The sequence below is a fragment of the Cyrtonyx montezumae genome, unplaced genomic scaffold (assembly GCF_038088225.1).
Source record: "Cyrtonyx montezumae isolate F1298 unplaced genomic scaffold, pur_monq_1.0 scaffold_0, whole genome shotgun sequence".
Taxonomy (NCBI): Eukaryota; Metazoa; Chordata; class Aves; order Galliformes; family Odontophoridae; genus Cyrtonyx; species Cyrtonyx montezumae.
Genome location: NW_027071824.1, coordinates 26,456,129 through 26,483,877, shown reverse-complemented (window position 1 = coordinate 26,483,877; position 27,749 = coordinate 26,456,129). Strand labels below are relative to the sequence as shown.

At 36.9% G+C, this 27,749-nt stretch overlaps 2 protein-coding genes across 2 annotated transcripts in view; one reads left to right on the top strand and one right to left on the bottom strand.

Moving 5' to 3' along the window:
• Nucleotides 1-260: 260 nt before the first annotated feature.
• ARV1 (ARV1 homolog, fatty acid homeostasis modulator) lies at nt 261-10,358 on the bottom strand. Its single transcript, XM_065730608.1, has 5 exons — nt 10,243-10,358; nt 4,276-4,395; nt 3,108-3,261; nt 1,414-1,638; nt 261-965 (listed from the first exon to the last, which is right to left on the bottom strand). Exons 1-5 carry the CDS (start codon nt 10,339-10,341, stop codon nt 859-861), a joined length of 705 nt encoding a protein of 234 aa, XP_065586680.1. The 5' UTR covers nt 10,342-10,358; the 3' UTR covers nt 261-858.
• Nucleotides 10,359-10,568: 210 nt separating this feature from the next.
• The window catches only part of TTC13 (tetratricopeptide repeat domain 13), a 35,312-nt gene continuing 18,131 nt past the window's right edge, over nt 10,569-27,749 (top strand). The window contains exons 1-15 of the mRNA XM_065730597.1: nt 10,569-10,788; nt 11,518-11,612; nt 13,451-13,526; nt 15,366-15,436; nt 17,323-17,388; nt 18,394-18,486; nt 19,306-19,422; nt 20,189-20,299; nt 20,726-20,808; nt 22,085-22,226; nt 22,897-23,071; nt 23,454-23,610; nt 24,639-24,769; nt 25,103-25,235; nt 27,524-27,616. Coding sequence (XP_065586669.1) covers nt 10,569-10,788; nt 11,518-11,612; nt 13,451-13,526; nt 15,366-15,436; nt 17,323-17,388; nt 18,394-18,486; nt 19,306-19,422; nt 20,189-20,299; nt 20,726-20,808; nt 22,085-22,226; nt 22,897-23,071; nt 23,454-23,610; nt 24,639-24,769; nt 25,103-25,235; nt 27,524-27,616 — 1,763 coding nt within the window. The remainder of the gene's footprint in view (nt 10,789-11,517; nt 11,613-13,450; nt 13,527-15,365; nt 15,437-17,322; nt 17,389-18,393; nt 18,487-19,305; nt 19,423-20,188; nt 20,300-20,725; nt 20,809-22,084; nt 22,227-22,896; nt 23,072-23,453; nt 23,611-24,638; nt 24,770-25,102; nt 25,236-27,523; nt 27,617-27,749) is intronic.

The following is a 27,749-nucleotide window of genomic DNA, read 5'->3' as shown; positions in this document are numbered from 1 at the left end:
AATGAAACTTAGCTTTTTCACTCTAGTTCCAATCTGCAAAACTTGCCTTTTCTATAAAAAAAAAAAAAAAAAAATCTGTTTGCACATGTTCACTTCTCTCTGAAAACTGTTTTTATAAAAATACCAATTTTGGCTATTACATTTTTCCACTGATTCCTTTCCTTCCTCCTAAGGGAACAATTCATCCTTCTTTTTCTGCCAAAATGCAGTGATTGCTAGCAGAGCTGAAATTTTTTAGCATACCTTTTTTTAAAAAAAAATTTATTTCAGTCATACAGCCAGATTTATAAAGCTATTAGGCTAGTGAAGTATTCACATTTTTAATAGAAAAATAAGCTAAGGCTGAAGTTTTATTGCTCATCACATTAAACAGCCAAACTTCCAAGTACTTCTCATTTTAGCTCGTCCTCAAACTGTCTCCTGAAATTTTTTTGCTGATTGATCATCTTCATTATCACTATAAAAACAGTTTATTTAGAGCCTGCTGGCAGAAATCTTTCTTAGACAAGGGGAGAAGAGGTACGGACACTGATCTCTTCTCCCTGGTGACAGCAACAGGAGGTGAGGAAACAGCACAGAAATGCATCAGCAAAGGGTCATGTTGGGTGTTAAGAAATGGGTCTTCAACAGAGGCTAAGTCGAGCACTAGAACAAGCTCCCCACTGCACGGCCCCAATCTGCTGGAATTCAAGGAGCATTTGGACAATGCTCTCAGACATAAGGTTTGAATTTTGGGTAGTGCCACTTGGAGCCAGGAATTGGACTGTGGGCCCCTTCCAACTCAGGATATTCTATGACCCTCTTCATTTGAAGACGATCATCACTTTGTTCACGCTTCTTTAGGTCTGAGCTGACATTTCAAACATCCCATCCCATTTTCTGGACCAAACAGACCACACCATTTTCCAAAATTAATCCAAAGAAAATAGCCAACCACGGGAACATTCGGTTCAAGTTCAATGTAACTGCAAAAGAAAACAAAACAAGATTATTGATTTCCACTCAAGACTATAGAAACAACGTGATAGTTGATACTAATTTCTGTGTGTAAGAAATCACACAAATCTGTTAATATCTGCTTTCCAAAGCCACACATAAAATTAACATGAAACATTCAACTTCCAGACATGCAATAATTCTACTCTATGTTTTGATGATCCATGCTGAGGGGTCTCAAACTGTAACTGATGGATCTGATGGCTTTAATAAACTATATAGAAAGAGATGATAACAAGTTGTTTTTATTTTTAATTCGCTTTATATGAAATATAAATATCATTGTTTTATACCAGAGCTTTTTCAATCACACATCTCACACTGATTAAAAAATATAATAATAAAAATGATGTATCTAGAAGCTGCATTTTCTCACACATTCCATACAAATAATACAGTAACAAAGCAAAAATGTACCTCTTATTGCCTGAGAGTTTGATATCAAGACAAATACTTTTATAAACACAAGGCACAAAGGCGTGTAGTCATGTTCCCAAATAACAGCTGGAATTAGCAAAAGCTTTCCATAGCTGGACAACAGCAGTGCTTTGAGAAGTAAAATGAAGTCAGACTTTGTTTTCAGCATTTTGGGTCTCTTCCACCACAAGGCAATAAAGACGCCAACCAAAAATGAAGTTTGTTCTAAGAGACAATAGAGAAGTTGAAAAGAAAAAGTAAAGCACAAATCTCAAGTCATTTGATACCTTTCAGTGAAATGATGCATCTCAAATACAACTGGGCCACTGCTATTTAAAAGACACGTGCAAACATAAACTTGATCTGCATCTCCTATGTTCATTTTAATAGCCATACACCATTACTTACTTAATCCAATTCAGTATCATCACAATCAAAATAGCCCTATCACAAAATCCTACTTGCAAGATTGTCATGCTTGTAATTTCTTACATCACGCAGCACAGGCACAAGAAACTCTTTTTAACAGAAGGTGAGGTTTTTGTTATTTTGTGTTTTTCTTTTAATTATTTTTTACTTTTTATTTTTTATTCTGACCATCTATTAACCAGTAAAACAGTCATCAGTACATTTTCTTTTTGAAAAGGTCACCAGCAATGAACTTATTCATGCAGCATAAAGAGGAATACTAACATAAAACATATCTGTGAGCTATTCTTGATACCCTGTCCCTGTATAACACTGGAACTTATGCAGATATCTGAGCAACAATCATGACAACTATAATAGTCAAATTACTAGTACAAGTTCCAACATTTTTGCTGACATGTTATGGAAACCTATTAGAAAAACATTAGAAAAATAAATGATTTAAGTTAAATTTTGAATGTCTAAGGGAAATGGTAATTTTTGTCTGCATGCTTGATTTAAAGAATATCACCTGGAAAAAAAATCAGAGAATAAGAGCCTTAACCAAAATAAATAAAAACTCTCCCTGCCTCCATCTGTACACTTAAAGCACAGGAGTACTTTTCTTCAGATAGTTAGTTGGTTTTGTTTTTAAAGAGCATTTAGTCACTTTGAAAGAGTTGTAGTTCCTTTCTCAATAAACTGTAAACAAAATTCTACAATAACACAGCATCCCCCCACATTACATACTGATTTTAAAATAAGTAAAACCTACAGGGTCCTTTTAAATAGATAAATGTAGAAAGAGGAGCACACTCAATTTTGTGGAACACAACTAGCAATGTATCATGCAAGTAACAAGTCACAATGCAAAGAGCTGAAAATGTGCCTGAAACAATGATCATATACAAAAACAGGACAATGATAGTATTTAGAGTTTTGCACCTTGGAATAACCTAGCTCTGTGCTAGTCTTCAAGCTACCTACATTACTGAAGACTGTTTTCTGAATATTGCTACCTTTCAGCGTTTTGATATCAAATGCTGACCAGCTATCAGTCTGAATATCACATCTGTCTGAACTGTAATCAAGTTTGAAAAATGAATTTGTAGTAAATGAAGGCAAATCAGAGAGTGTGCATAATCACTTAGCCATGCTGGGTCTCAGACATGACTTCTACTCTATATTAATAATTTCTGCAATACATATTTGCTGAAAGACTCATGAAATTATTATATTCTTAAGAAGTACACTTGATAGTTACATGAAATAATTATTGCTCTTACCTAAAGAAGCAATACCAAACATTCTATAAAAATCCCATTCCTTGGCATATCTGATTAAGTCATCAGGATCTGTACTTTGGCTAGAATCCTGTAGTTGCAGCCACCTGAGATAAGCTTCACAGAGTAAACAAAATATGCAGAGCTTCCCATGAAACTGGGAAACAAAAGAATAATAAAAGCATAGTGTTAAGCAAACATAAATTAAAGTACCAATATTAAACAAATATTTAAAATACATTTCTACATCTCTAAACAAACTCCATGGATTTTAATATCTGTTTAGAAATATAAGCAAAGTATTCTTTTGAGTCACTAGTTTAGCAAATAATCTTTTAAAAGTCAGTTAACAAGACAGGGAAATTAGGGAGTGTAGAAAACTTCATAGAAGAAAGTATGTAACTGTAGTTTCTAAGACCTGTTTTCTACTTTATTACTATAATAATTATTATTTTAACTGAGAAAACTGTTTCAATTAGGAATATAAAAACAAACTCATGCTGTAGCTAATAGAACTATCCTGTCAAAGGCTTCAGTGAAAGGGGATGTAGCTGATTCAGTGGACTGGTGCAAGCAGCCTTGTTTCTGTTTTTCCCTGGGACAACCTGCATCTCCACCAAAAAAGCTGATAGTGTAAGTTACATCAAAAACATTTCTTAGTTGAGGAACCAACAGTAAATGGAATAATATGAACAAACTACGTTTAAAAGTAGCAAAAATGATGTCATCAGGATCTATTCTTACCATATTTTAACATTAAACTCATTCTGTAAGCCAGTGGAGTTAGGGAAAATTCTGACTTTAAATAGATTTAAACAAACCAGTATGTCATATTATATAGCTTATTTCAAAAATAATTATTTCCAGTAGAAATTCATGCTGGAAATAATTTGAAATTGTATCCTTCTCTTGTAATGAGTCCATTTAGGACTTTCTTTAATATGTAAGATGGTAGCTGGTTCTGATGATTTCATGGAGACAGTAACTCTCTCAACAATAGCTAGAGTTTGAAACTACCCTTATATTCTAGACTCCAACCTGTTTAAGAACAAAAGCGGTTCAGCTTCTAGTATCCGCTGAAGGGAACAGACTCTGAATTTTATATCAATCTATCAAACCCAAGTATTACCTTTAACCTAAAAATTCACAGAGCAGGGGCACAGCAACTTACATTTATCTTTGTATTGAAAAGAATGTGTCTATATGCTTGTGCTTTACATAAAATAGCATTAATCAGGATGATAACAGGATCATACTCAATGTATTTATCCACAGGTTTCTGGCACGATTTCTGAAAGTCACAAAATAACAAGAATTAGAAAGAAAAGAAAGCAAGAGTTCACGAAACATTCCTGAACTTAGCACAAATCCATAAATACAAAGTAGCTATTCAATTATTTGTTTTCTTAATGTAATATTTATTTTCAATTGTTTTTTTAATTCATCCCAAAAAATTGTTTTGTTTTTTTTGCCCTTTGACACTGCAGTCAATACAAGTAAACCAGAAAGATACACCACCTACTTTTATAGGCTTCATCTTTCAAGAAAAATAAATATATATTTTTTTTCCTGTTGCACTGTTCCTCCATACTGGTAAACAGTTCAGTCTTTCAATTCATTTTTCACTAATGAACAAAAAATATCAGTACATTTAGAAACTGGAAATGTAGTTGTAACACAAAGATATAGCTGAAGAGTCAGAATTTGCTCCTGATGAGTGGTAAGGCATGAAAAAAATATTTCTCCAAAGCATCTGCTGGTTCCTGCTGTTCCTACCAGCAGTTATTTCACCCAGCCCATTGGGAATAGGTTGCCATCAGTCACTTCAAACTTACTGACTAACCTGGATGTGCTCTCTTTCCTTGACTTAGGTTAATGAGAGGGGCTAACAAAATTATCTTGTTGTAATTGTGAACAGAATAGTCTTAGAAAAGGCTCAACCAGCAGACCTGAGGTGAAAATAACTTCCAGGAGAGAGCACAGAAGCAGCAGCAATTGGTCATAGCAGCCACTTCAGCTCAAAAAAGGGCACTTGCAGATAGCTGCATGTCTGCAGGCCTGCTTTCTTCTGCTACCAATTCTCCAGCTCTGCTACTTGATTTCTCTAGCTTGTCCTGAGCTAATCCCACTGCCCTAGGCCTCCACATCAGCTGCCATGCTCAGAGTGCAGAAGTCATAGAAACGATCTCTATTTCCATTTCAATGAGCTCACAGCTCTATACTCCCAGGACAGAAATCCATGCGCAGCAGCTTCCTGAAACACTGCCACAGTCAAAAACACAGCATGAGACAATGTGAAGCCACAGGCAAACTTCATGTCAATTCAACAGTGATTCCTTGTGTCTGAAGTTAACTTTGCCTTGATATTTAGCAGAGTTACTATTGGAGAAGTGAAACATGCAAAAATTCACTAGCAGACTATCTTGAAAGCCCAGCATCTATCTAAGAAACATTTGAGCAAATGAACAAATTGAATAAAGCATCTGAGGGATGCTGCTAGAATCGGTGTTTCTTGGTCCCAATTAAGAAAAAAGCTAACTCATTTGAATGAGAACATACTATGTACAATGACAGTGTCAAAGCTAGAAAGAATTAATTCAAAAATATATCAACCAACAGTTTGATGGATCTAAAATTGAAGTCAAGAGAGACGGAAGAAAGGACATCATTAACAGAAGACAACAGCTACAGCATTTAATAAGCAAAATATCTACCACAGAAGAAATAGCAACTACCACTGAAGGCACAGTCCTGCTTCATTTCTTTCTACAGGATAATTACGAACAAATATTCTTACAGGCAGCAATTTACTTATGTCACATCTCTGGGTTGACATGGCACAGGAAAACTCAAATGTTTTATAAACTTATGCACACAAGCACAGGACAAGCACAAGCAAAAAGATTCTTTATGAACATGAGTGTTGTAAGGGTTGGATGAAGAATATCCTAACACACCCCAGAATTTACTATGCTTTCTACGTTTCTTAAAACAGAAAAGAACATTTTTAGACTAGGGTCCAAAACATTTCTGAGGGGAATAAAAAACAATATTTCCTAATTTAAAGAGGGTCATGGAATTGCCTTATTTTAAACCCTATGTCTGAGAGCGATGTCCAAAATGCTCCTTGAACTCCAGCACTTGGAGCAATGCACCCTGCCCTGGGCATCCTGTTCCGTGCCCTCTGCCCTCTGGTGCAGACCCTGTCCCTAACCCCCAGCTGCCCCTCCCTTGACACAGCTCCATGCCATTCCCTCGGGCCCTGTGGCTGTCACACAGAGCAGAGCTCAGTGCTATCTCTCAGCTCCCTGTGAGGAGCTGCAGCCGCTATCAGTCCTATCCTCAGCTCCCACTGCTCAGCCTGAATACATCCAGGGCCCTCAGCCACTCCTCACCCACCTCACCCTCCAGACTCTGCCTCATCTTTCTAGCCCTCCTTTGAATGCTGTCTGATAGTATGTAGCAGGAGGCTGCAACAAACGAACAGCATTACCCGGAAGTATAGGTCTAGTGCCACACAGCATCTGCGAGCTACAGCCAAATAAATCTACAGCAGTAAGACCGATGTTCAATTCACAATACCACTACCAAACATTTAAGAATTCTATTTTACTTGTGTTGATTTAATGGGAAGAGAAAATCTATATCACAAAAAGCAACCACATTCAAGGTCTTTTCAGAAATAAACAGCCATTCATGTCTGCTTATCTTCTTAAGTTATATTAAAAATGGGACTTTGATCTATTTTATTTCTATTTGAGTCTTATATATACAAAGGACGAGTCCTTTTTGCTGACCCAGCTAGTGACCCTTTCAGTGTGAGGTCATTCAGGGACTTGTGAGATCTACAACACATTTCACTGCAGAAGACTTGCACATGCACTGACACAGACTTACTGGACAAAATGGAGATACCTGGATTTCAGTTATTTTTTTCCAGCTGTAATACTAAAATATCTGCTGCTACCCTTAAGCACCTAGGAAGCAAACGTGATGAAAACCTGATTTCATCCAAACCAACACAAGCAAAGGTTAATGCAGTTCAAGTACATATGTTTATCTTGACAGTTTTAACTGGTTAAAACGATGTAACTTTATGAACATTGATTTATCTCAACAGTATTTTCTGATAATGTTGTTGGTTCAGAATAAATTAAGTGAAGATTTGATTCGTCATATTACCTACAATTCGTTTAAGCATTAAGCATCTCAAAATTAATAAAGAACTATCTACATTTACTTTGCCCAATACTTCTGGGTCAGAATAGGGAAAACATCAGCACTGTGACAGCACAGCACTCCTACCAAACTGATGAGTGAAGAAGTAGCCACCAAAACCTTCACTGGAGGCAATTCTCACAATCCTATCTTCTTCCAGCCCATCAATTATCACACTGAATCCAAAAACAAAAAAAACAAACAAAAAACCAAACAACCCAAACACACTGAACAGGTTCTCACGGAAGAGGCAAATCTCTTAAAAACTGGTAATTTTTTTAAAGTACCTGTAAGTACTCTTCGATTGCCCAGAGATATGGTTGATGCACCATCCCTGTGGACTTTCAAGGTCAGGCTGGATCAGACCCTGGGCAAACTGATCTAGCCGTGCATGTCCTGTTCATTGCAGGGGAGTTGGACTAGATGATCTTTAGTTGGCCCCTTCCAACTCTAAGGATTCTATAATTCTAAATCTCATGTTAAGAAAGAATACAGTACCAGAAGTCTGGGGCAGGCTTCTGCTGAAACTAGAAATAAATTAGATTACAAACAAAGAACTATAACTTGAAGAATTCATGGCAGATAACCCCCCTGCAACACTTCAACAAAAGAATATCCTGAATTTCATGGTATTGAGTTTGATAAAGGAAGAAGTTTTTCTTTTTTTTAGCTTTTTCAGCAGCCTTTGCAAAATTCATTTTCACGGCAGATATTAACACCTGTGAGATCTGCCTTTCTGCATTAGAACTGTAATATGAAGCTCAAATAAATGTTTCATTTCTGTAAGAGAAACAGCAAATGCTACCAGAACTAAACTGAAGCAGTAGCATGAATACTGAATTTCCAAAATTATTATTATTTCCCACTAACGTGGTGGGAAATAAGATCTCCCCTAAAGAAAGCTTTTATTATTTGACTCTGTAAAAAAAAATCCATTCTCTCTTGAGTTCATTAAACAGAATACAAAATTATGGTACTTTGGTTAAGCATACAAATTCAAACACATCTGAAATCAGTACCAGATTACCTAACATACATCCCACAAGTAAACATAAGGCTAGGTAGAAGATTCTGTTAGGAGAACTCAGCCTCTTCAACCTCAAGATAATGTTCCAAATGATACTGAATGACAGGACTCTCCTGGAAATAGTGAAGACCTAGATGCTGATTTGTTAGCATATCAATAAAGACTTTAACTAGGACCAAGGCAATTCTGCAGGGTCAGTATAGAATAGTTAAGATTTTGGAAATGTTCTTCTTTAATTTTCTGGGGCCAAAATAAGGAGTGCAACCCATCATGTTCTCTATTATTTTCCGATGAAATAAATGGTTTATATTTTCCCTAACCTGCCATGATTTTCAATGACTAAATGGAAATGAGACAGACACAAGTCCCACTGCTTTTTAACAAACAAACAAACAAAAAACCCAAAACTGGATAATGTCCATTGATTTTCTTTGAGTATGACTACACAATCTTTCTAAGTACTCTTTGCTTTTTCTCCCTTATGCTAGAAGGATTGGCATCCTGTCTTCACGTTCTGATTTCACAAGGACAGATGCACTCTTCTCAGGTTAAGTGATCAAACCTTCTAGACTCACCTTAGCCCAGCTTTTGATCTTCACTATTTTCTAACACTTCTACTCTCAGCCCATCCTGGGTGGCCAGAAATTGACTCAAAGGGTTAGAACTCACGTGTCAACAGCACCATGTAAGAGTAGCTAGGACTACGACTGAAACTGAACCATGATAACCCACAACTCAGGCACGGAAAGCTCTCTGACAGGAATAAAGAAAGGATGGTAGACATCTGGACCCACATGAAAAAAGGTGGACTCTTATTTTGCTAGAACAATGTGGTTCAACGCTCTTTTAGTCTGTTCTTTACTCTTACAAAAACAGTTCAGCATTTGTGATGAATACAGCAACTAGGACTTATGCCTCAGATCTTTCATGGGAATGAATCAGAGACTTGTATAGACTTGTTAAAACTAGGCCTCATAGCTTGCACAAACAGGTATCTTTAGGAAAGAATACAGGGACCACAGAAATGTGTGGTCCACTGAAGATAAGTGAATACAAGTAGAACTGATGTTTGCAGCTCCATGCAGGGGTGGTCCTGGGAACAGAAGGACAACAGGGGACAGGGCTGCTGTTTCCAACACAACGGAGGGATAAGGAGGCAGAGTTGCTGTTGCAACACAATACAACACAACCCCCTAAAGGTTTTTCAAGGATGCCACCAGGTGGGCCCAGAGACCCCACATTTGGGATGTAACCAATTTCTTGGAAATGTAATGAATATGTATACACTATGCCTATAAATGTGTAGTCGCTGCTTTCCCTGGTGTATGTTTGGTGAGCAACCACCATGCACCCCAAGCTGTAACAAAGGGAATACCTGCTTGACATAACTCACTAGTGTGCCAAGCTACTTTGTCGGATTTCTTGGCTTCAGGATGTCAGAGCTCCAGAAGAAAAGGAGGAATGTGTGCTGGGTATCAGCTCCCAGTTTCACTTTAGAGATACCAAATAGCCACCAAAATTGATAACCTGAGTTCATGAGATGCACTAAATCTAATGCCACGTAGCTGCAGGCATAAACACTACACTTGCGCCGTCGTATCTGGCTCGTCCTCGAGTTCAAAGAGGAGTCTAAAACTCCAAACAAAAGACTGGTGTGTAATATTAACAAAAAGCAAGCAAAAATCCACTTCTCCCTGTAGCACGCAAGCCTGAAGACAGCAGGGACCCATCCCTATTACCTTGCCAGCCTTCTACCTGTTGATGGCTCCAGTTTTCAAATCGCCCCTATTTCTGATACAAGGGAGGGAATCGAGGCTACGCCCCTTCCCAATAAATAAATAAATAGCACAAAACGCTAAGCGATCTCATTTCTCCCGCTCCCGCCCGACTCACGCAGACGGCGATGCGGAGCACGCCGTGCCGGTAGTCGCGGTAGAGCTCCGCTGCTTCCCTACTGCACTCCACACAACGATAGGCGCCCCGCTCCGCCATCGCGCACAGAAGGGCAGCCCGCCCTCCGCCACTTGCAACCACCTCGTTTCCGCTACCAGAAGCGGTGCATGCCGGGAATTGTGGTTTTCTCTCGCCCCCGGCGATGAGGTCGCCCCGCGGCAGGACTCCATATCCCATGAGGCAGCGCGGCGGCGCCCTTCTCACTCTATCCTCCCCCCGCGGGGAGGCGCTCTCCTCCCTGGGCGCTGTGGGGGGAAGCGGTGCGCATGCGCCGCGCGAAGATGGCAGCTGCCGGCGGGCTCGGGGCCGCAAGGCGGTTGTGGGTGCCGCTGCTGGTGCTCGCTCTGGCCCGGGTCGCGGTGGCTCTGACCGAGCAGTACCCGGCCCTGTCCCTGCTCAAGCAGGAGCTGCCCCAGCAGCGCCGTGGCCTGGCGGGGGGCTGCGCCTCGGCGGGGGAGTGGGCAGAGCAGTACTCGGCGGAGTGCGGTGAGTCGGCCGCTGGGGGGTGGGGGTGGTACCCGAGGTGCGGGGCCCGCTGGATCTGTGCGGTGTGTGCGCGGGGCGGAGTCCCCGTACAGAAATGCCGGATCGGGTGGGCAAGGCTGCTCGGCTGACCGCAGCCCCAGCTCGCTCACGCTTCAGCACGGACCCGAAAAGACTTTCAGCCGGTGTTAAGATGTAATCAGCGTTACGCGCGAGTTAATGAGTAGCGAAGCGCTTTACTACTTTTCACTAGTCCTGCCTATGAGGTATGGCTCAGATTAGTTCCAAGTCTCTCTTTATATGGATGGACTTTAGATGCTAATTGACTTCCTTATGAGAAGCTATTGCTTTTTTTTTTTTTGTCCGTGTTTGAGAGAAATGAGGAGTTAGCTAGCTGCAGACTGAGACTTCACCTCCATCAGAATGCAAGCATTGCATTAACTTCTGAAAAAAGTGCCAAGTCTCCCCATCACCTTTCAAATCTACTGCCATTTCTGTTTTTATTTTATTCTTAGCCAATAGCATAAGCAGAAGTACTGGTAAAGCTAACTACATGAAAGTACTTATGCCAACTATTGCTTACCTTGCTGACTGAATGTAGTGGTGTGCTGAGCATACTCTGTGAACAAAGTTTCACCCTGCTCAGTATGGAAGCTGATGTGAACATGTGGAAATGTGGTAGTGGTCCATGTGTGACTTCTTCAGGTATTAATTGTCGCTCTTCTCCCCTAGATTCCTCATTTTTGCACTTCCAGGAATCAGACTGTGACTTAAGAAGCTCTTCATCTTGTGAGTCTGTGCTCTCTCTCAACACAGAAAAAATTCTGGTATGCTATCAAGAATAGAATGTACAAAAACAATTTTTAATAGACTATTGAACTGTCTTTAACTGCATAACCAGTTTCAATCAAATAACTGTAAGTAGAATGTATTAATCAGTAGACATATGTCCCAAAAGCTCAAGTATTAACCAACTAAAGATAGTCATGAAAGAACGGCTTCATAGTACTCCATCATGAGTCTCTAGGGCTCCCAGCAGTTTATACTAACTGAATCTTGTCAGTTCTGTCTAGTCTAGGAGGACCAGTAGTTCCTTCTAAGGCAATGAAAAATATGTTAATTTGTTATAAGTTTCCATGTTTCTAAAAATGTTTTTTGAGGGCAGTTTTTCTTTTTTTTTTTCTTTCTATTTAAGAGATCAAGAATACATTTTATTTGAAGCCAATGCTGAGGTAAATTCTCAGTTGCTTCTTGAAGGAAGAAGGACTCGTAATTTTTTACATGTAGAACTACAGGATATCTGACTTGTGACTGGATTCAGAATTTGTTCGAGTGTGAATCACCTTCACATTCTGAAGAGTTAAATAACAAAGCTAACTTTCTGAAATATGTTTTCAGGAAATTACCTTGAGAGAAATGATAATGCAAAAAAGATTGTTTTTGGAGGTTTGTGAATATTTGTGCAATGTAGGTTGGTATACCTGTTGGACCTTGCTTATTCTTCTGTTCTACTCAATTGTTTTTAACTAATGGCAAAAGAACTATCCCATTCCATTTTACTCGGTGGGGTAATAGCTCTGTACGTTACACTAAAATGTTCTGAGCTTGCACGTCATCTCTAGTTTCGACAAAAACAATATTTAGAAAATGTGATTTGCTAACCTTCCATACCCTCCAAAATATTGTTTAAAACTCTGAATTTGAAGAGTGGACTAAGCTTTCTTCCCATTAGGTGTACAAAGCAGAAAGTGTTCTTTGAATTTAGGATGGTTACTTTTGCACCTGTAGGTCATTGAAGTGTCTGTTGTGGGTATGAGTGATAGGACTTCTTTTGTGTGTAGAAGGGAAAAAGGCAAAGTGCAGTCTTCTCAGAAATGAAGACAACCATGTTTTCTGAAGTTTTAACTGCTAGACTGTCTACTGTGAAGTAAAATGTACATAGATGCACAGTTTACCCAAAGCAAAAGATGAGAAATGAATTTTTCCATTCTTCCTTCTTTTATTAAATGAGCATTTTGGATTTTCTTAACATGTACTGCTCTGGTAGGCTTACAGCTATCTGTGAAATACAGTTGTGAAAATGTACAGGGTTCAATATTTCTGTATTTTAGCTATTGTCTCTGGCAAAATTATCTTCCATGGACTTCCTAAGGAATGTAAATTTTAAACTTTGTTCAGCCTGCTGTAGTCACATCAAAAAATAAAGGTTGTTAGGACAGCCTTTTTACTTTAACATGACACTGTGAAGTTAAACTTGTCTTTTACTGCTAGGGGAATTTTCATTTTGTTTTACTCTTCTGTAGTACTCTTCCCTTTGTAGAGACAAAGGAATTATGGGGTGAAGAACAGAAGCTTTCCTTTCAAGTGGCATGTGTTAAACTTCTAAAACTTCTTGTCAGTTGTAGTATAGAAAAGGCAATCACCACTGAAATACTGATGAGGTCCTGTCATTTGCAATGTTTGGCTAGCCTCATGTTAGAAAGGATAGCAGCAGTATCTTGCTGAAGGGCAGTTTTTCTTCCCTGTAGAAAACTGGGAGTGTATTTGTGTTCATTTAGAGCAATCACAGCGGTCTTAACATTTTGATTTAAAGTATTCTGTATTAAATTTCTGTTCAATTATTTACCATTGTTTGCTAAACACTACAAACCATGATGTTTTACAGAGTCAAGCGAAGTCGCTCGCAGAGCAAAGAAGATTTCCATTTGCTACTGATAATGACAACACAAATGAAGAACTAGGTAAGGTACCTTATAAGGCTTATACAGGTGAATTACATGCTAATTGGTAGTACTGAATATTTTGAAGCTAAACTAATGATTCCTAGGTGACAAATGATCCTAAGAAACCTAGAGAGGTTTTTTATTTTTTATTTTTTCTTGTCTTCTCAAGAATCCTTCCTGCTGTGATTCCTGCTGGAATTCTTCACTGTTTGCTTATGCAGGTGTTCAGAAGTCATTATGATTAAATCCTGTTAAACAGTGTCAAGTGTATTTAACTTCCCCTTTTCTGTCATTGCTGATGTCTAAAACTACTCAAGCGTCCTGAAAATTTGCCAGTAGGATGTGTTTTCTGTCAAGCATAGATCTTTCTTGTTTTCCCTTCTCCACGCATTCTTCCCATCAACACAAGTAGCAATTTTTGTCCTTTAGCAATCCACTACTTGCTGATGTTTTTTTCATAGCAGCTTGGGTCTGAAGATGGAAGCATTTCAAATAAATCAGCAAGGGATACTTTTCTCAAAAACTGTGAGGAGGAAGTTACTTGCTCTGCTTCTCCAAATCTGTATCCTCATTGGAAGCAGAGGTACTGTGAGGGAACAAAGAGATTACTGAGAGTGTATTTCAAGGAAGACAGCAGACTATTTTGTATAACATCAAGGGTAGACTTATAATTTGTCTAAGAAATTGGAAATAATTGAGTACATTTTTGTTTATCTAACTTCTGCTTTCAAGGATTTATCCAGTAAATAATTGACCTGATAGACCTCATACATTCTGCTTGGATTACTGCTGAAACTAATTAGAAGTGTGGGGAAAGGCAAATCCCAGTGCTCAGTTTTATTGTCAGCTGTTCATGTGATCTACTTGGAGAAAAGTTTTGCCTCTCACAGTTGTAGTCTGCAAGATGCTTGGTTTATGTGGGCACCGTGAGCAGATCTTAAGTCTAGAAGTGAGAACTGTGAGAGATTTAAGACTGTTTATTGTAGCATATCATAAATATTCAGCTGTAGAAGCTGAACTTCATTTGGACAGGCAGGACCATAACTTTAAGTCTTGAGACCTGACTATTCTTGAATCTTTTGGAGATTATAGGATCATAGAATCCTCTGAGTTGGAAAGGGGCTTTAACGGTCATCTAGTCCAACTCCCCTGCAATGAACAGGAACATGCACAGCTAGATGAGGTTGGCCAGGGCCTGATCCAGCCTTGCCTTGACAGTCTCCAAAGAACGTGTTTCTAAAAACAGTTGTCTGTTTCTTTATTGAATACTTGGATTCTGGTCCGAAGGAAGGATGCAAGAACTTTAAACCTTTCGCTTCTTAAAATGGGTAAAGATTGTATTTATCAATCTCATTATAAAAAACAACAGAATAACTTCAGTTTTTCCAGATACTTAATGTGAGGGAAAAATTGTGAGCTAGTAAAGTTGAGGAAAATATGCAAATGAGTAAAATCAAGTGCTTTCTAATGGAAGTTTAAAAAAATGTTAGTGTTAGACAAACTCACGACATGAGGGGCCATCTAGGGTCATCAAGTGGAGATATTGTGTCTTTTCTAGTGATGAATAGTTCAGAAGCTAATGTGATGTCTTACCTGTACAGCTTGTAAAAAGAAAAAGGGTAAAATGTAACTCCAAAATTCTGATAATATAATCCAAATTGAATAATTAACAAATGGTAGGTAATGATTAAAGAAAGCAATTTTTAGTGGTGGTTTAGAAAACCCTTGGCTGTCTACCTCTCCAGTGCAGTGTAAGAACTAATGCATTTTGCAATTTGGTTGTATTTAATATGTATATTTTAAAAACAGCAGCAACTGTTTTTTGGTGTTTTACTTACCCTTGTAACTTTTTGTTAGCTATTGCTTACGTGTTGATTGGCAACGGCTTGTATGATGAAGCCATACGACAATTTTCAACAATGCTGCAGGTAAGTTTTCTTTTTGGACTCCTTAAGCTAAATATTGTATTTAAAGGAAAGCAAATGCTTTATGAAATTATCCACTACAACATACGGCTTTTACCACAACAGATATTTAATTAAGGTTTTTAAAGTGAGAGTAACTGCTCTGTTATTTGTTTGTTTATTTTGCATCCAAATGTAGGCAGGCTCTTAAAACTTAGGTGATTCAGTACCTCTTTTGGTGATTATTTTAATCATTTGTGGGAATAATGTTTTTATGATGTTGTAAAGAAATGGCATCTTCAGCGACTGACTTGAGCAAAATTGAAGTGCCTTTAATTTTTGTCTTAGACAAAGATATTTTTTTGTGTGTGTGGGAGGGGGTGGGCTGCAGTTTTTACTAGTAACATAAGGAAAAGAGATTGCTTACTGCTAGTGTCAAGTATCCTGTTGTGTTCCCAGTGATATTCTGAATCTTCTGTGAATCTAGGTAGCCACATATGAAAACAAACAAACAAAAAATAAAGAAAGTCCAGCACCTAAGGCTGATTTCAAAATACTGTATTTGCATGGTTAAGAACCTGTGACTGCTAGAAGTGTGTGCCTGGTTTGTGTTCTAAACTGATCGTAATACACAAATGCAAATGATAAAGTAGGAAATACTATTGTATTTTTCAATTCACATATGGCTCATACTTAAATAGAGTGGAAGTATAGCAATTCAACAAAATAATTCTAGGGAACTTATCAGTGGACAAAAAAAGGTTTGAAGCAGGTTTTTTTTTCTCATGTATATAGAGATTTGTCATTGGTTTGTTTCTGATATGAGGAATGATTTAATTTACTTATTTTTCTAATGATGAATCATGCTTTCAAAAAACACTGGAATTGTGAAACAATTCCTGCATTCTGTTAAGTAAGAAGGTAAAGAGTCAAGATAAGCAAGATATAGCAACTCTAAAATGTTGCTATGTAATAGATTTGTAGTGCACATGATATGATTGGATGCCTCAGAGAACGTAAACTGGTTCTGATCTCTCTTGTCTTCCATAATCTTAAGTAAACATAAAGCTAGTATTAGAACGCTTAACAGAACGAAACAGTCATGTTTAGTCATGATATTAAAAGTAGAAAAGTTACCTGAAGCTGGCATTGTCAAGTGTTCACTTGGAATCAGCTGAAGTCTGGCAAACTGTCAGCACTGGTTATACCACTTATCTGTTGTTTAGTCAATGAAGTAATTTGTTTCCTGGCAGTTGTCCCAGGTAAACATGACCAGTTCTATTCTACAAACTGCTGTAGCATGGCTGTGTACCTGTTTGCAGTTATGGTGTTTGATTCCTGACTGACTTTTAGGGGAAAATTGACAGTATAGGTATAATTGTGCCTAGAATACCTTATGATTGTAACTCTTCAAATTTGGATGGGAAATCATGGCTGGATTAAATTTTACTGGACAAGGTCTTTCACTGCTAGAATCCATCAGAATTTAAACTCATTTCTTTTTTGTGTTACAAAACTAAATCAAAAATATGACTAGGAAAAAATGGAATATAAAAGTATACCTGTATCTCTTCTGTATTTTGGTATTGGGTCTTTTGCTATAAATTGGTGTTAAAAAAACCCTCTGTGGATAGAGTTGTTTCTCATGTGAAATCTATTCTCTTTCAACAGATTTATTGGAGATTTTAGCTCATTTTTTTCTGGCAAATAATCCCTCAATAATTCCAGTAAATTAAATTGGAAGTTGTGAGCACATGAAAATATAGGTTGTAATACAATTGATTTAGTATCTTTGCCTGGCAACTGTGATTATTTATTGCTTACTGGTTAATGTTAACAGGAGTTAAACATATTCTGAAGAAAAATGCTTATTTTTTATCTGACTCTAGTATTTGTTTTCAATCTAACAGGAAGAGCCAGAGCTGGTTAGTGCAATTTACGGACGAGGGATAGCATATGGAAAAAAAGGACTCCATGTAAGTAAATAGTTATTTAAATTAAAACTTACTGAATTATTTGAATCTAAACTATAGGAAGGCTTGTTATGGGAGGAGAGGTTAGATTGATTAGAACTTGATAGGTACGTATCAAATTGATTTATGCTGTCGTGCTGTAGTGATGCTGAAGTATTCCACCTCCTTCTCTTTGTAGCTCTTCTGTAGCGTAGTCATCTCTTCTCATAGAATCATTTAGGGCTGTACTGCTTGGCCCACAGGTACATTGTCTTTGTATGAGTGTGGAAATAAAGCAACATGAAGCAAGGGTGCCAAAGGAGATTGTAGGTACAATTGAGAGTGGTGAATGGTAAGGCCAAGGGCTGGGAGCCATATCCACTGGAAAGCGTTAACTAAAAAGATAACAAGCAATGTTATTTAATTTAATTCTTTAAGGTTGCTGATGGGAGATAAAATATCTCTTGTATTTGCACATTTTTAACACCATCATTGTGGTTTTTGAGTTATATTGGATGTTTAGACATTTTACTTCATAAAAGATGACTTCTGTGAACAACACTTGAGATACAAAAAATGGTGATTAGCACCTTGGAAATTTCTTTGCCTTTCTTTTTGTAGGTGAAATAACTGCTCCCATCCTACAATTTATTGAGGAGAATATAAAAACTTAGACTAGATACTGATGTCATCAGTCTGTTTGCTGGATCTGCTCATGATAAGATATTGATGGTACTGGTGTGATTTCATGTGAGAGCTTGATCCAGCTTTCCTCCCAAGAAAGATAACTATGGAGCTGCAAACTCAGTGTTTATTTAGTTACATAAGTGAGCTACTAGAAGGGCAATGCAAAGTTGATACGTACAAGGAGAGTTTGTTTCTGTTAACACATAGGAGTTTTTTTTTCAATTATTTGTGGTGTACTGCATCTTAGTCTTGTTAGCAAAAGTGTGTATGGTGTGTTCTTTGGTATTCAGAATGTATTATTTTAAGTATGCACAGTTTACCTTGTTTTTTCTCTCATTTCAGGATGTGAAAAATGCTGAACTTGCTCTTTTTGAGCTCAGTAGGGTAATTACTCTAGAACCAGATCATCCTGAAGTATTTGAACAGCGAGCAGAAGTGAGCATTTTTTCTCGTTTCATCTTTTTGGAAGTAATTGCAATTGTGTAGTGCTTTCAGTGTAATTTTCAGTGTAATTTCTGGAACATTTACTTTTAAAATTAAACATGACATCACTGTAGCCAGTGAAATAGCATATATTGTGTCTGTTTAGCTTTTTACAATTCTATTTATTTTATAAAATATGGGTAAAAAACGTGTTGAACCTTACTGTTTCCACAATTTACTGTGTTGCTTATTGTTAGTACAAGTTGGGAAAATATGCACCTTACAAAGAACAAATTTTTAATCAAATGATTTGGTTTTATGTTCATGTATATAAAATGTCACTCTGATATGCAAATAATTTTTATTCAGCCAATTACAGAAAATGCATTTCAAGAAGTTGAGCTAGATAACTCAAGAGCATGTTTAACTCAGAATAATGTGTAATACTAAAAAGTGCCAATATATGAAATAGTGATTCATAATTTCTATGCATTTAATTGATTCCAATGCATTCTACAGAAATGTTTATCTAAAAAATGTGAGAGGCATTAGCTTAAATGGATAATGGGCAACTTTTGGTTGGGTGGAATGTTTTGCCTTTATTGAGAAGGATTATGGGAACATCTTAATTACTTTTCCAGTTGAGTTATGTTGGTATCCTTTGAAATACTGTATTTTTTCTTTGACTTATTTTTATTTGAAATACTAACTTTCTGCAAATGGTGGTGGTAATGGTGAATGGTGAAATGGGGAAAAGTGCTTCGAGATTTTCCATTTTATTTATTAAAAAAAAAGGGCATTGAAATATATATAAATATATTTGGCTCTTAGATACTGTCCCCACTGGGACGAATCAGTGAAGCATTATCCGATCTCACCAGAGCTATTCAGTTACAACCATCAGCACGGCTCTACCGACACAGAGGTACCCTGTACTTCATATCTGAGGTCAGTAGATTTGGGGCATCCTGTTTGGTTCTGGTTGTGTGTGTGTTTCTATTGCTGTCCTTTTTTGCTTCTAGTATCAGTTGTTACTATTGTTCAAGAGCATCTTTTTTATTTAAATGAAAAAAAACCAACACCAGAAGTCCTGCTTTTCCCATATTTAACTTTCCAACAGTTCAGAGGTATTATTCAGTGAGTTCATCTGCTTATCTATTTAATGCAGAGAACAACTGTACAGTTTACCTTGCCTGTGTGAGTCTTGATTATTTTCTTCATTTGAGGAATCGGATATAGATAGTTTGTTTTGATTTATAACTATGGCTACAATTAGAAGGTATTTTAGATATCAGTCTCAAAAGGAAATAAGTTGTCTGATGAAGTAACTATTATATATATTAATGAATAAATAAATACAAAAATGCTGTTATCCTGTTTTGTTGTGTCAATTGTCAGACATTTTGGAGCTTGCTTACTTGTTTTACAGTAAGGAATGTCACAATTCAAAATTGCTGATAACTCCCTTTACTCTGATCACTCTATCTGTCTAGCTGGTTTTTCTATTACTGTATGTTGTACAGCACTTACTGAAAATCAAGTTTGAAATGTATTATGCATCTCTTGTTCTTTCATATCCTGAGTGGCAGCTGACAGTTGTTGCTGTTTAGCCCTGAGGCTGACTTTCTGTATTAAACAAAATTTTGCACTTTTATTTTATGAAGGTCCTCTTCTGTTTTTTTTCTTCTGTCATCTGAAATGTGCTTTATCGTAGGATTATGCAACGGCCCATGAAGATTTTCAGCACTCACTGGAACTGAACAAAAATCAGCCTATAGCTATGCTTTACAAAGGCTTGACGTTTTTTCACAGAGGACTTTTGAAGGTAAAGTAATACTAAATAATAGTGTATACAGATCAACACCTAGCTTGTTCTACTTTTGTATTTTTCTCACATAAAGATTTTTTTTAAGGTATAAGAGTACAAGCAGAATTAAAATGCAATCACTTTTGATCCCATTGCTAACAATGTAACACTCCATAATATGACTTGTAAGTACTGTTGTCCTTGCAGGATATTGGTGAATATGCAGTGCATAACTGATGATGTGTTTATGTAGTGCTTTCACATATGTTTATATTTGGCATCTCTAAGATCTCTATGATGTTATTCCATTTTTTTCCATGGAATGGAGATGTTCTAGGGTTTGGGAAGGGGAAGGGAATGAAGAGGAAATAATACTAAATTCCTCCTTGAATGGACTAGAAAGTGATCAAGGAGACTGTTAATATCCTGTTGATGTCTCCACAGGAAGCCATTGAGTCTTTCAAAGAAGCTCTGAAACAGAAAGCAGACTTCATAGATGCCTATAAAAGTCTAGGACAAGCCTACAGGTAATGACTGTCAGAAGTAGTTTTAAGCTCTTTTTCTATATGATTGTTATTTAAAATGCCGTCCTAACATTCATACATTTGTTACAAATCCATACAGAACAGTATGTGTATTTGGTAGCTTCTGTTGCCAGTATGGCATGTCAGGTGTTTAGTACAAATAATTTCTAGGTTTGGTTCATAGTTTGTTCAGGTCCAACAGCTGCAGATCAAAAATCAGGTGATTAGCAGGTATCTGTGAGCTATAATTTAGGTAGGCTAAATGTTCTTTTTTAAATGGAAACATTTAGTAAAAAATACGTTCATATTTCCTTTTATTATTATGTTCATTAGTTGCTGTGATTATTCTGCTGCTTAAATTTATGAACAACACATTGCACTGTGCACGTGGCTTTTTTTAGCAGCAGTTGTCTGCTAGATCCTTTATCAGTTTATCTTTTGCCACCACTACAGTTTTGAGAATTAATCTAGCTAGGATATTTTAATACAGAAATGTGGTTACTTTTACTATCAATTACATTTTTTTTACTATCAATTACATAATTAAAAAAAACCGTTTCATTCAACCGTAAAACATTACTTTAAAGGTGGTTTACAAATAACTATTAAGGAGAAAAGTACACATACCTTGTATTTAAAAAGATGAGAAAATAAAATAGTCATCAACTGATAATCTGTGCACACCGTAGTTCTTTCCCCAACCTGCTGTCTCTTGACAGTTCTTCATGTTTTAATTACTATCTTTGGAAATTGCAGATCTACAGCATGGATACAACTGCAGCAAGAATGCATCTCAAGGGTTAATTTGGGCAGGGTTGATACAAAAGTGTTAAATACAGATTTTTAGTGACATGATCGTGTGCTTTTTCTTCAAGCTGCGTGCTTCCTTCAGCATACAGAACGTGTTTTTCACTGAAAGCAGTGGATTACAATTGTAGAGTCATAGAATATCCTGAGGTGGAAGGGACCAATAAGAATCATGGAGTCCAACTCCTGGCTCCATACAGGACCACCCAGAAATCAGACAGTATGTCTGAGAGCATTGTCCAGATGCTTCTTGAATGCTGGCAAGCTCAGTGCTGTGACCACTGCCCTGGGGAGCCTGTTGCAGGCCCCAACCACTTGCTCTGGACGCTAAGGAACAGTTGCAGAATTCTTGCTTTTATTTAGGAAATCCTCCATTGATGTTGCACTCCTTTTTAATGATATCTCACGAGGACACATGGGAACTTTTTTTTTCCCCTGTATTTTTCACTTTACACCTTATGGAATTCCCTAGGGAACTTGGAAACTTCGATGCTGCTACAGAGAGCTTCCAGAAGGCTTTGCTGCTGAATCAAAATCATGTTCAAACATTGCAGCTCAAAGGAATGATGCTTTATCATCACGGTAGCTTAGACGAAGCACTGAAGAATTTTAAGGTATGCAGTATAAGGCCCTAACTTAATATATTTTAAAAGATTTTAACAAGGAGTTGCAAACAAATGTTTAAAAAAAGAAACACCCAAGGTTTTACATTCTGAATGCAAAAATGATTGTACGTTTGAATTGAAACACAGTTTTGAAGTCTGCCATAAAAAGATGCTTAAACTTTACAGTTGAAAACTGGAAATGAAATTTGGCTAAAACAAAGATACTTCCTCTAACTGCTTGATGAATTTCTCAAAACCAAGCTCTTGCTGAAAAGTTCTATGTAGTTTTTGCTAATAATTTACCTGAGTTAAAGCATGACTTTTTTTATAATTGAGGGAAGGAAGTACTTAGTCTTCTTTCTAATTTTAAGCTTAAAATAAGCATACAGATTTCCAATGTTTATATATTTTTTTTAACTTATTTTCTTTGTTTGAAACTGTTCCCGCTGTACAGTGATCTGTATGGCTTACAAAAAAAGACAAGTGTGTTTCTGTAGGTAAACAAAATCTTGCTTCTTTCTGTGGACATTAAGTAACAGGCAGAACAAAAAATATATGTTGATTGTATGTCCATGTCCTAAAAAAGTGCTTGAAATGAGATGTCCACATGAGTATTAGCTCATTTGAATATACTCATTCTCTTTTGATCTGTGGGTGCTTCATTCCTTTAATCTCTTAGAGGTGTCTACAGCTAGAACCATACAATGAAGTATGTCAGTATATGAAAGGACTCAGCCACGTTGCGTTGGGACAGTTTTATGAAGGCATTAAAGCTCAAACTAAAGTTATGTTAAATGATCCACTACCAGGCCAGAAAGCTAGCCCAGAGTATCTGAAAGTGAAATATCTCCGAGGTGAGTTGAAATTTTTGTTAGTTTAATTTAATTTTGTTTTTTCTTAATTCCTCTGAAAGTGCACACATGCTGTTCTAAAGAAACTGTTGTATACTTTAAGTGCTGTAAAATTTGTTATCCAAAAATGTACATGCTTAGCACCTGATTGTATGGTTAAAAGTCAGTACCATAAGTCAAATATATTTATCTGCATACTGGTAAATGTTTAGCTGAAGTTGGATGTATTTCTGTCTTGGATTTTAGCTAATAGCAAAATTTTATTATCTAAAAGTACATTATTAAAATCATGTTGGATCACTGACAAATGTATAACCTGTTTTCTGGTTTCATGTAATTACAGAAGTAAACTGATGTGCCAATGGTTTCTATTTCTTTCCTTCAGAGTATTCTAGGTACCTGCATGCACACTTGGATACCCCTCTTACAGAGTATAATATTGATACAGATCTCCCTGGAAACTTCAAGGACCACTGGGCCAAAAATCTTCCTTTTCTTATAGAAAATTATGAGGAACAACCAGGGTTACAGCCTCATATAAAGTGAGTATTTATTTAAGTCTACTCTGATGTTTTTAAAATCCTGACTTCTTAAAATGTATAAGTGCCTCAGAATTACCTGCAATATTCCACTGTGTGTGCAAGTTCTTTCCAGAATCATAGGGATTGGAGCTGATCTGTTTCATAAGAAAAAAAGAATGAACTTAAGATGTTTTTTTCAAGTTGATCTTCACATAATCAAATAAAATAGTCCTACATTATCTAGCTTCAATTATTTACTATTCTTTTTTGTTCTCTTTGCAAGTAACATTCAGACATTGGTAATTTTGGGATCCTTAGTATAGTGTTCTGTAGCACACTTGCTACAGTTTCTTCCTATGTGTTTTTATTTCTCCCAAGCTAGGTTTTTAATAACATCTGGGTTTCACTGGGGAAAAAAAATCCTCTAGAATAATTTAGGTAACCAACATTTCAGCCAACAAAGCAGGAGATGTATTAGGCTGGTGCTTAGAAACATCTATGTAAACAAAGGGTAGTAATTTCACCCACTGTAAATGCATTTCTAGATATATTCTGATTTATTCTTTATATGTAATGCTGAGTTAAGTGCGTGGCTTTTGTGTGATTCTGTTCCACATACACATAATTAGTATTTTATAACATAATTAGTATTTTACGGAATTAGGAGGGAAGTCATAGAGTAAGGCTTCTGGTTTCAATATCTATTCTTTCCTTATTTAGTCTTGAGGTTCCTTAGGGTAAATGTAATGTTGAGGGGTAATGTGTTGTCAGTTAACTCAGTGCTAGTTAATATAATGAGGGGTTCTGAAAGCAAAATAGTTTTTGACAACAATGAGTTGAGTAGAACCAGGATTTGACTTCAGATACAGAGTGCAACTGCCATATACTGTGTATGTTTGGTGATGGTGAGGAGAAATGGGTGTTCTTTATAAAGTTTTTTAGTATTTCCTGCACAAACTGTATGGATTACCATACAAACAAATTGTTTTATAACTTTGAGGATTTATGTTGCCAATTTATGTCTGATGTATGTTTTTCTTTTCCCTAAGAGATGTGTTATTTCAGAATTTTGAAAGCTACAGAACTGATGTGCAAGAGCTCATATGTGTAGCTGATCATCTGGGTTCCATGATGCAGTATGAGACACCAGGATTTCTTCCAAATAAAAGAATACACAGAGGTATACTGGAAAAGCTCTATAAATCTGACAAATAAAAAAGTGTAGTTACGATTTAATGCTCTGCCTCTGCTATCTGTAGATTTATCTTAATCTCTAAGCATTTGAAATTATTAAATAGTTTTGAAATGAAAATAATGGTATTAGCAGTTCAGTTGGAAATCATGATCTCCCCATTCTGATTGATGCTGACAGTTTTGTCTGGAAATACATCACTTCCCTGCTTTGTTTTTTTTTTTTTGTTTTTGTTTTTTGGCTGTATGAAAGTAAGTATCTGGTTCTAATAGCTTTTTCTATTTTTGTTGTTGTTTGTCTTTCTCTCCTCCCACCCCCCAGCAATGGGGTTGGCTACGTTAGAAGTAATGCAAGCTGTACAGCGAACGTGGGCAAACTCAAAAGTTCGGATGAATGGGAAGACAAGACTGATGCAGTGGAGGGATATGTTTGATATTGCTGTGAAGTGGCGAAGGTAATGGTAAAAGAAGAGAGAAAACAAGCCTTAAGTTTAACAGTGGTGCATGCTTCAGTTAACCAAGGGGCTGAAGTCAGAACAGGTAGAACAATTGTTCTTTCTTTGCTAGAAACAGATGGATGTTAGCCTATGTACTTGAATGTGTATTTGTGCATATCCTCATCCAGTCTGAAAAATCCAATGCATTCCTTAAAGGCCTTTGTAACAATACATCATCTAAATGAAGAACTTAGACTGAGGTGTTCCGGGGTTTGAAAGGTGTTTACTTGGTTTGATTTTTTTTTTTGTTGTTGTTGTTTGAAGTTTGTAATGTGAACAGAGTAGACTAAAACAAAGATGTCATACAAACATGGAGGGCATCAGTTCTTGATCCACACACTTATATAATCAGATTTCTCTGAGAAGTTTGAGTTCAGGACTATCTTAACATGTCTCCCAGCTTGTTTTTCTGTCACTTCTCCCTAGTGCATAAAACATTCATCATAAGACTATCTTCCCTCTCATTTCAACCAGTTTTTCTGATTTTAAAGAGGTACATAGCACAGAGTTTTTTTGGCACTGAGCTACACTAATAGAGCTGTTAGCTATAACAGTGTTACTTAGATCAGTAGCCAATTGTTTGGAAGTTATCATGTATAATCATTCACCAATTTCTATTTTAGGAGGTCTTTATTGGCCAAATTCTGTCCTTTAATATTCCATTTATACTGTGTTATTGGCATGACATGACATATGTGTGCCTGGTATCAGTGGATGTTTCTGGTGCCCAGTTCTTTAGCAAGAAGAATAAAAAACGTAAGATGTTATCATCTGAAGTTACACTCAAAGCAAATTCTTCAGAGGTGTTTTACCTTAAAACCACTACAAAATTTGTAGTACCACATCCAGATGTTGATTATCAGATCAGTCTCACCACTTCAGGTTCCTTAGTGAGGAAGTTACCAGCTTGGTTTCATCGTCCCTAGGTAAGCCTCTTCACTGGTTAAGCCCAGTGATCAATATAACTTTGCATGCTGTTGACAGCAAGAGCCAACTGTAGGTACTTAAGAATAAGTAGACCAAGCACGTTATAGTCATCAAGAATATTTTTGCAATCTGCTATAGTTTTTTGTGGCTTGTGCATTTCTTAGAGTCATAATTCACATTTTTCTGTCATTATTCTGGCAGTAGCATTAGCAGTTAAGAGTAAGAATGAATTCAGGCTTATGTTTGATTTTTTATTTATTTTTTTTTGAGACCAAGAAGTCAAAATACAGCGTTTTATTGGTTTAATTATTTAAAAACCAGAAACCTATAGATTATCTTTCATAGTAGTTAATATTAGGCCACTACCAATTAGCATACAGCAAAGTTAGACTCTCTATTCAGGAATTAGTTTAATTCATTCATTTTTAATTCTGTGTGGGTGTTGGTATTGGCATTAATGTATTGAATTAATCATAGGCACATTTGATTGAAGAATCCCAATTACTTTAGGGTAACTAATTTTGTTTGTTTACATGATAGTAGCATCTAGAAGCCTTAGTGAAGTCGAGTCCCTGTTATTCTTCTTGCTTTCCTTCAAAATAAAAGATAATGTGTGGCAGAGAGCCCATTGTATAGTAGCAGGCATAGGTTTCACCTATGTAGGTGAAACAAACTTGGATAAGGAATACAGTAATATTATGGTGTTAGTAATAACTGTGCAGATAACTAGATATAATGGGCCAGTCAAGAGCAGCAGTCAGAGTGATAGCCCCTCCTTAAAAACAGACCTATGCAAAACGTTTGAAGCATATCAGCAGGATGGCACTAGGATAACATCTGTTGTCACTACCCGGGCTACCATCCTTAATTTATTAAATGAAAGACATCAGAAGCAAGAACCTTTATTTCTGCACTACTGAATTTAAAAAGAGAAGAAAATGAATGCTAGCTGCCACTCTATGAGTAGAAAGTATTCTGATAAAACAGAAAGATGCTTTAGACACCAGGAGTGCACTTTGGAAAATACTTTTTTCCCTTTTTAAAAAGGGGGGAAAGGTTTGAAGTGACTTTTTGTACTTGAAGCAAGGTTGTGAAAGACCTTAAGATACACTGCAACTTTTTTTGAAGCCCTTATTTTTTCGTGAGCCATAGCTATGTGTAACGCTTAATAATATTCTTAGGAAAATCATAGATTTTCTCAGGGAGCATTTCTTTGTGACCGCCTATTTCTAGCTTTTGCCTGAAATTACTTTGTGTAAGATTAGATGTAGTACGTGGAGTGAAATGTGTGCCAATAATGATGTCTTTTGTCTTCGTAGGATAGCAGACCCCGACCAGCCTGTGCTTTGGTTGGACCAAATGCCTGCACGGAGCCTCAGCAGAGGTTTCAATAACCATATTAATTTAATCAGGTATGAGAGTTTTTCAAAAATTTTTCCACACATGCTAAGGAATTGTACTGAGGTGTACTGGTTGTTTGCAGAACAGTGTGCTGTAATTTTCAATGCCTATGTCCTTATTGTTTTGCCCCAATATTTATTACTT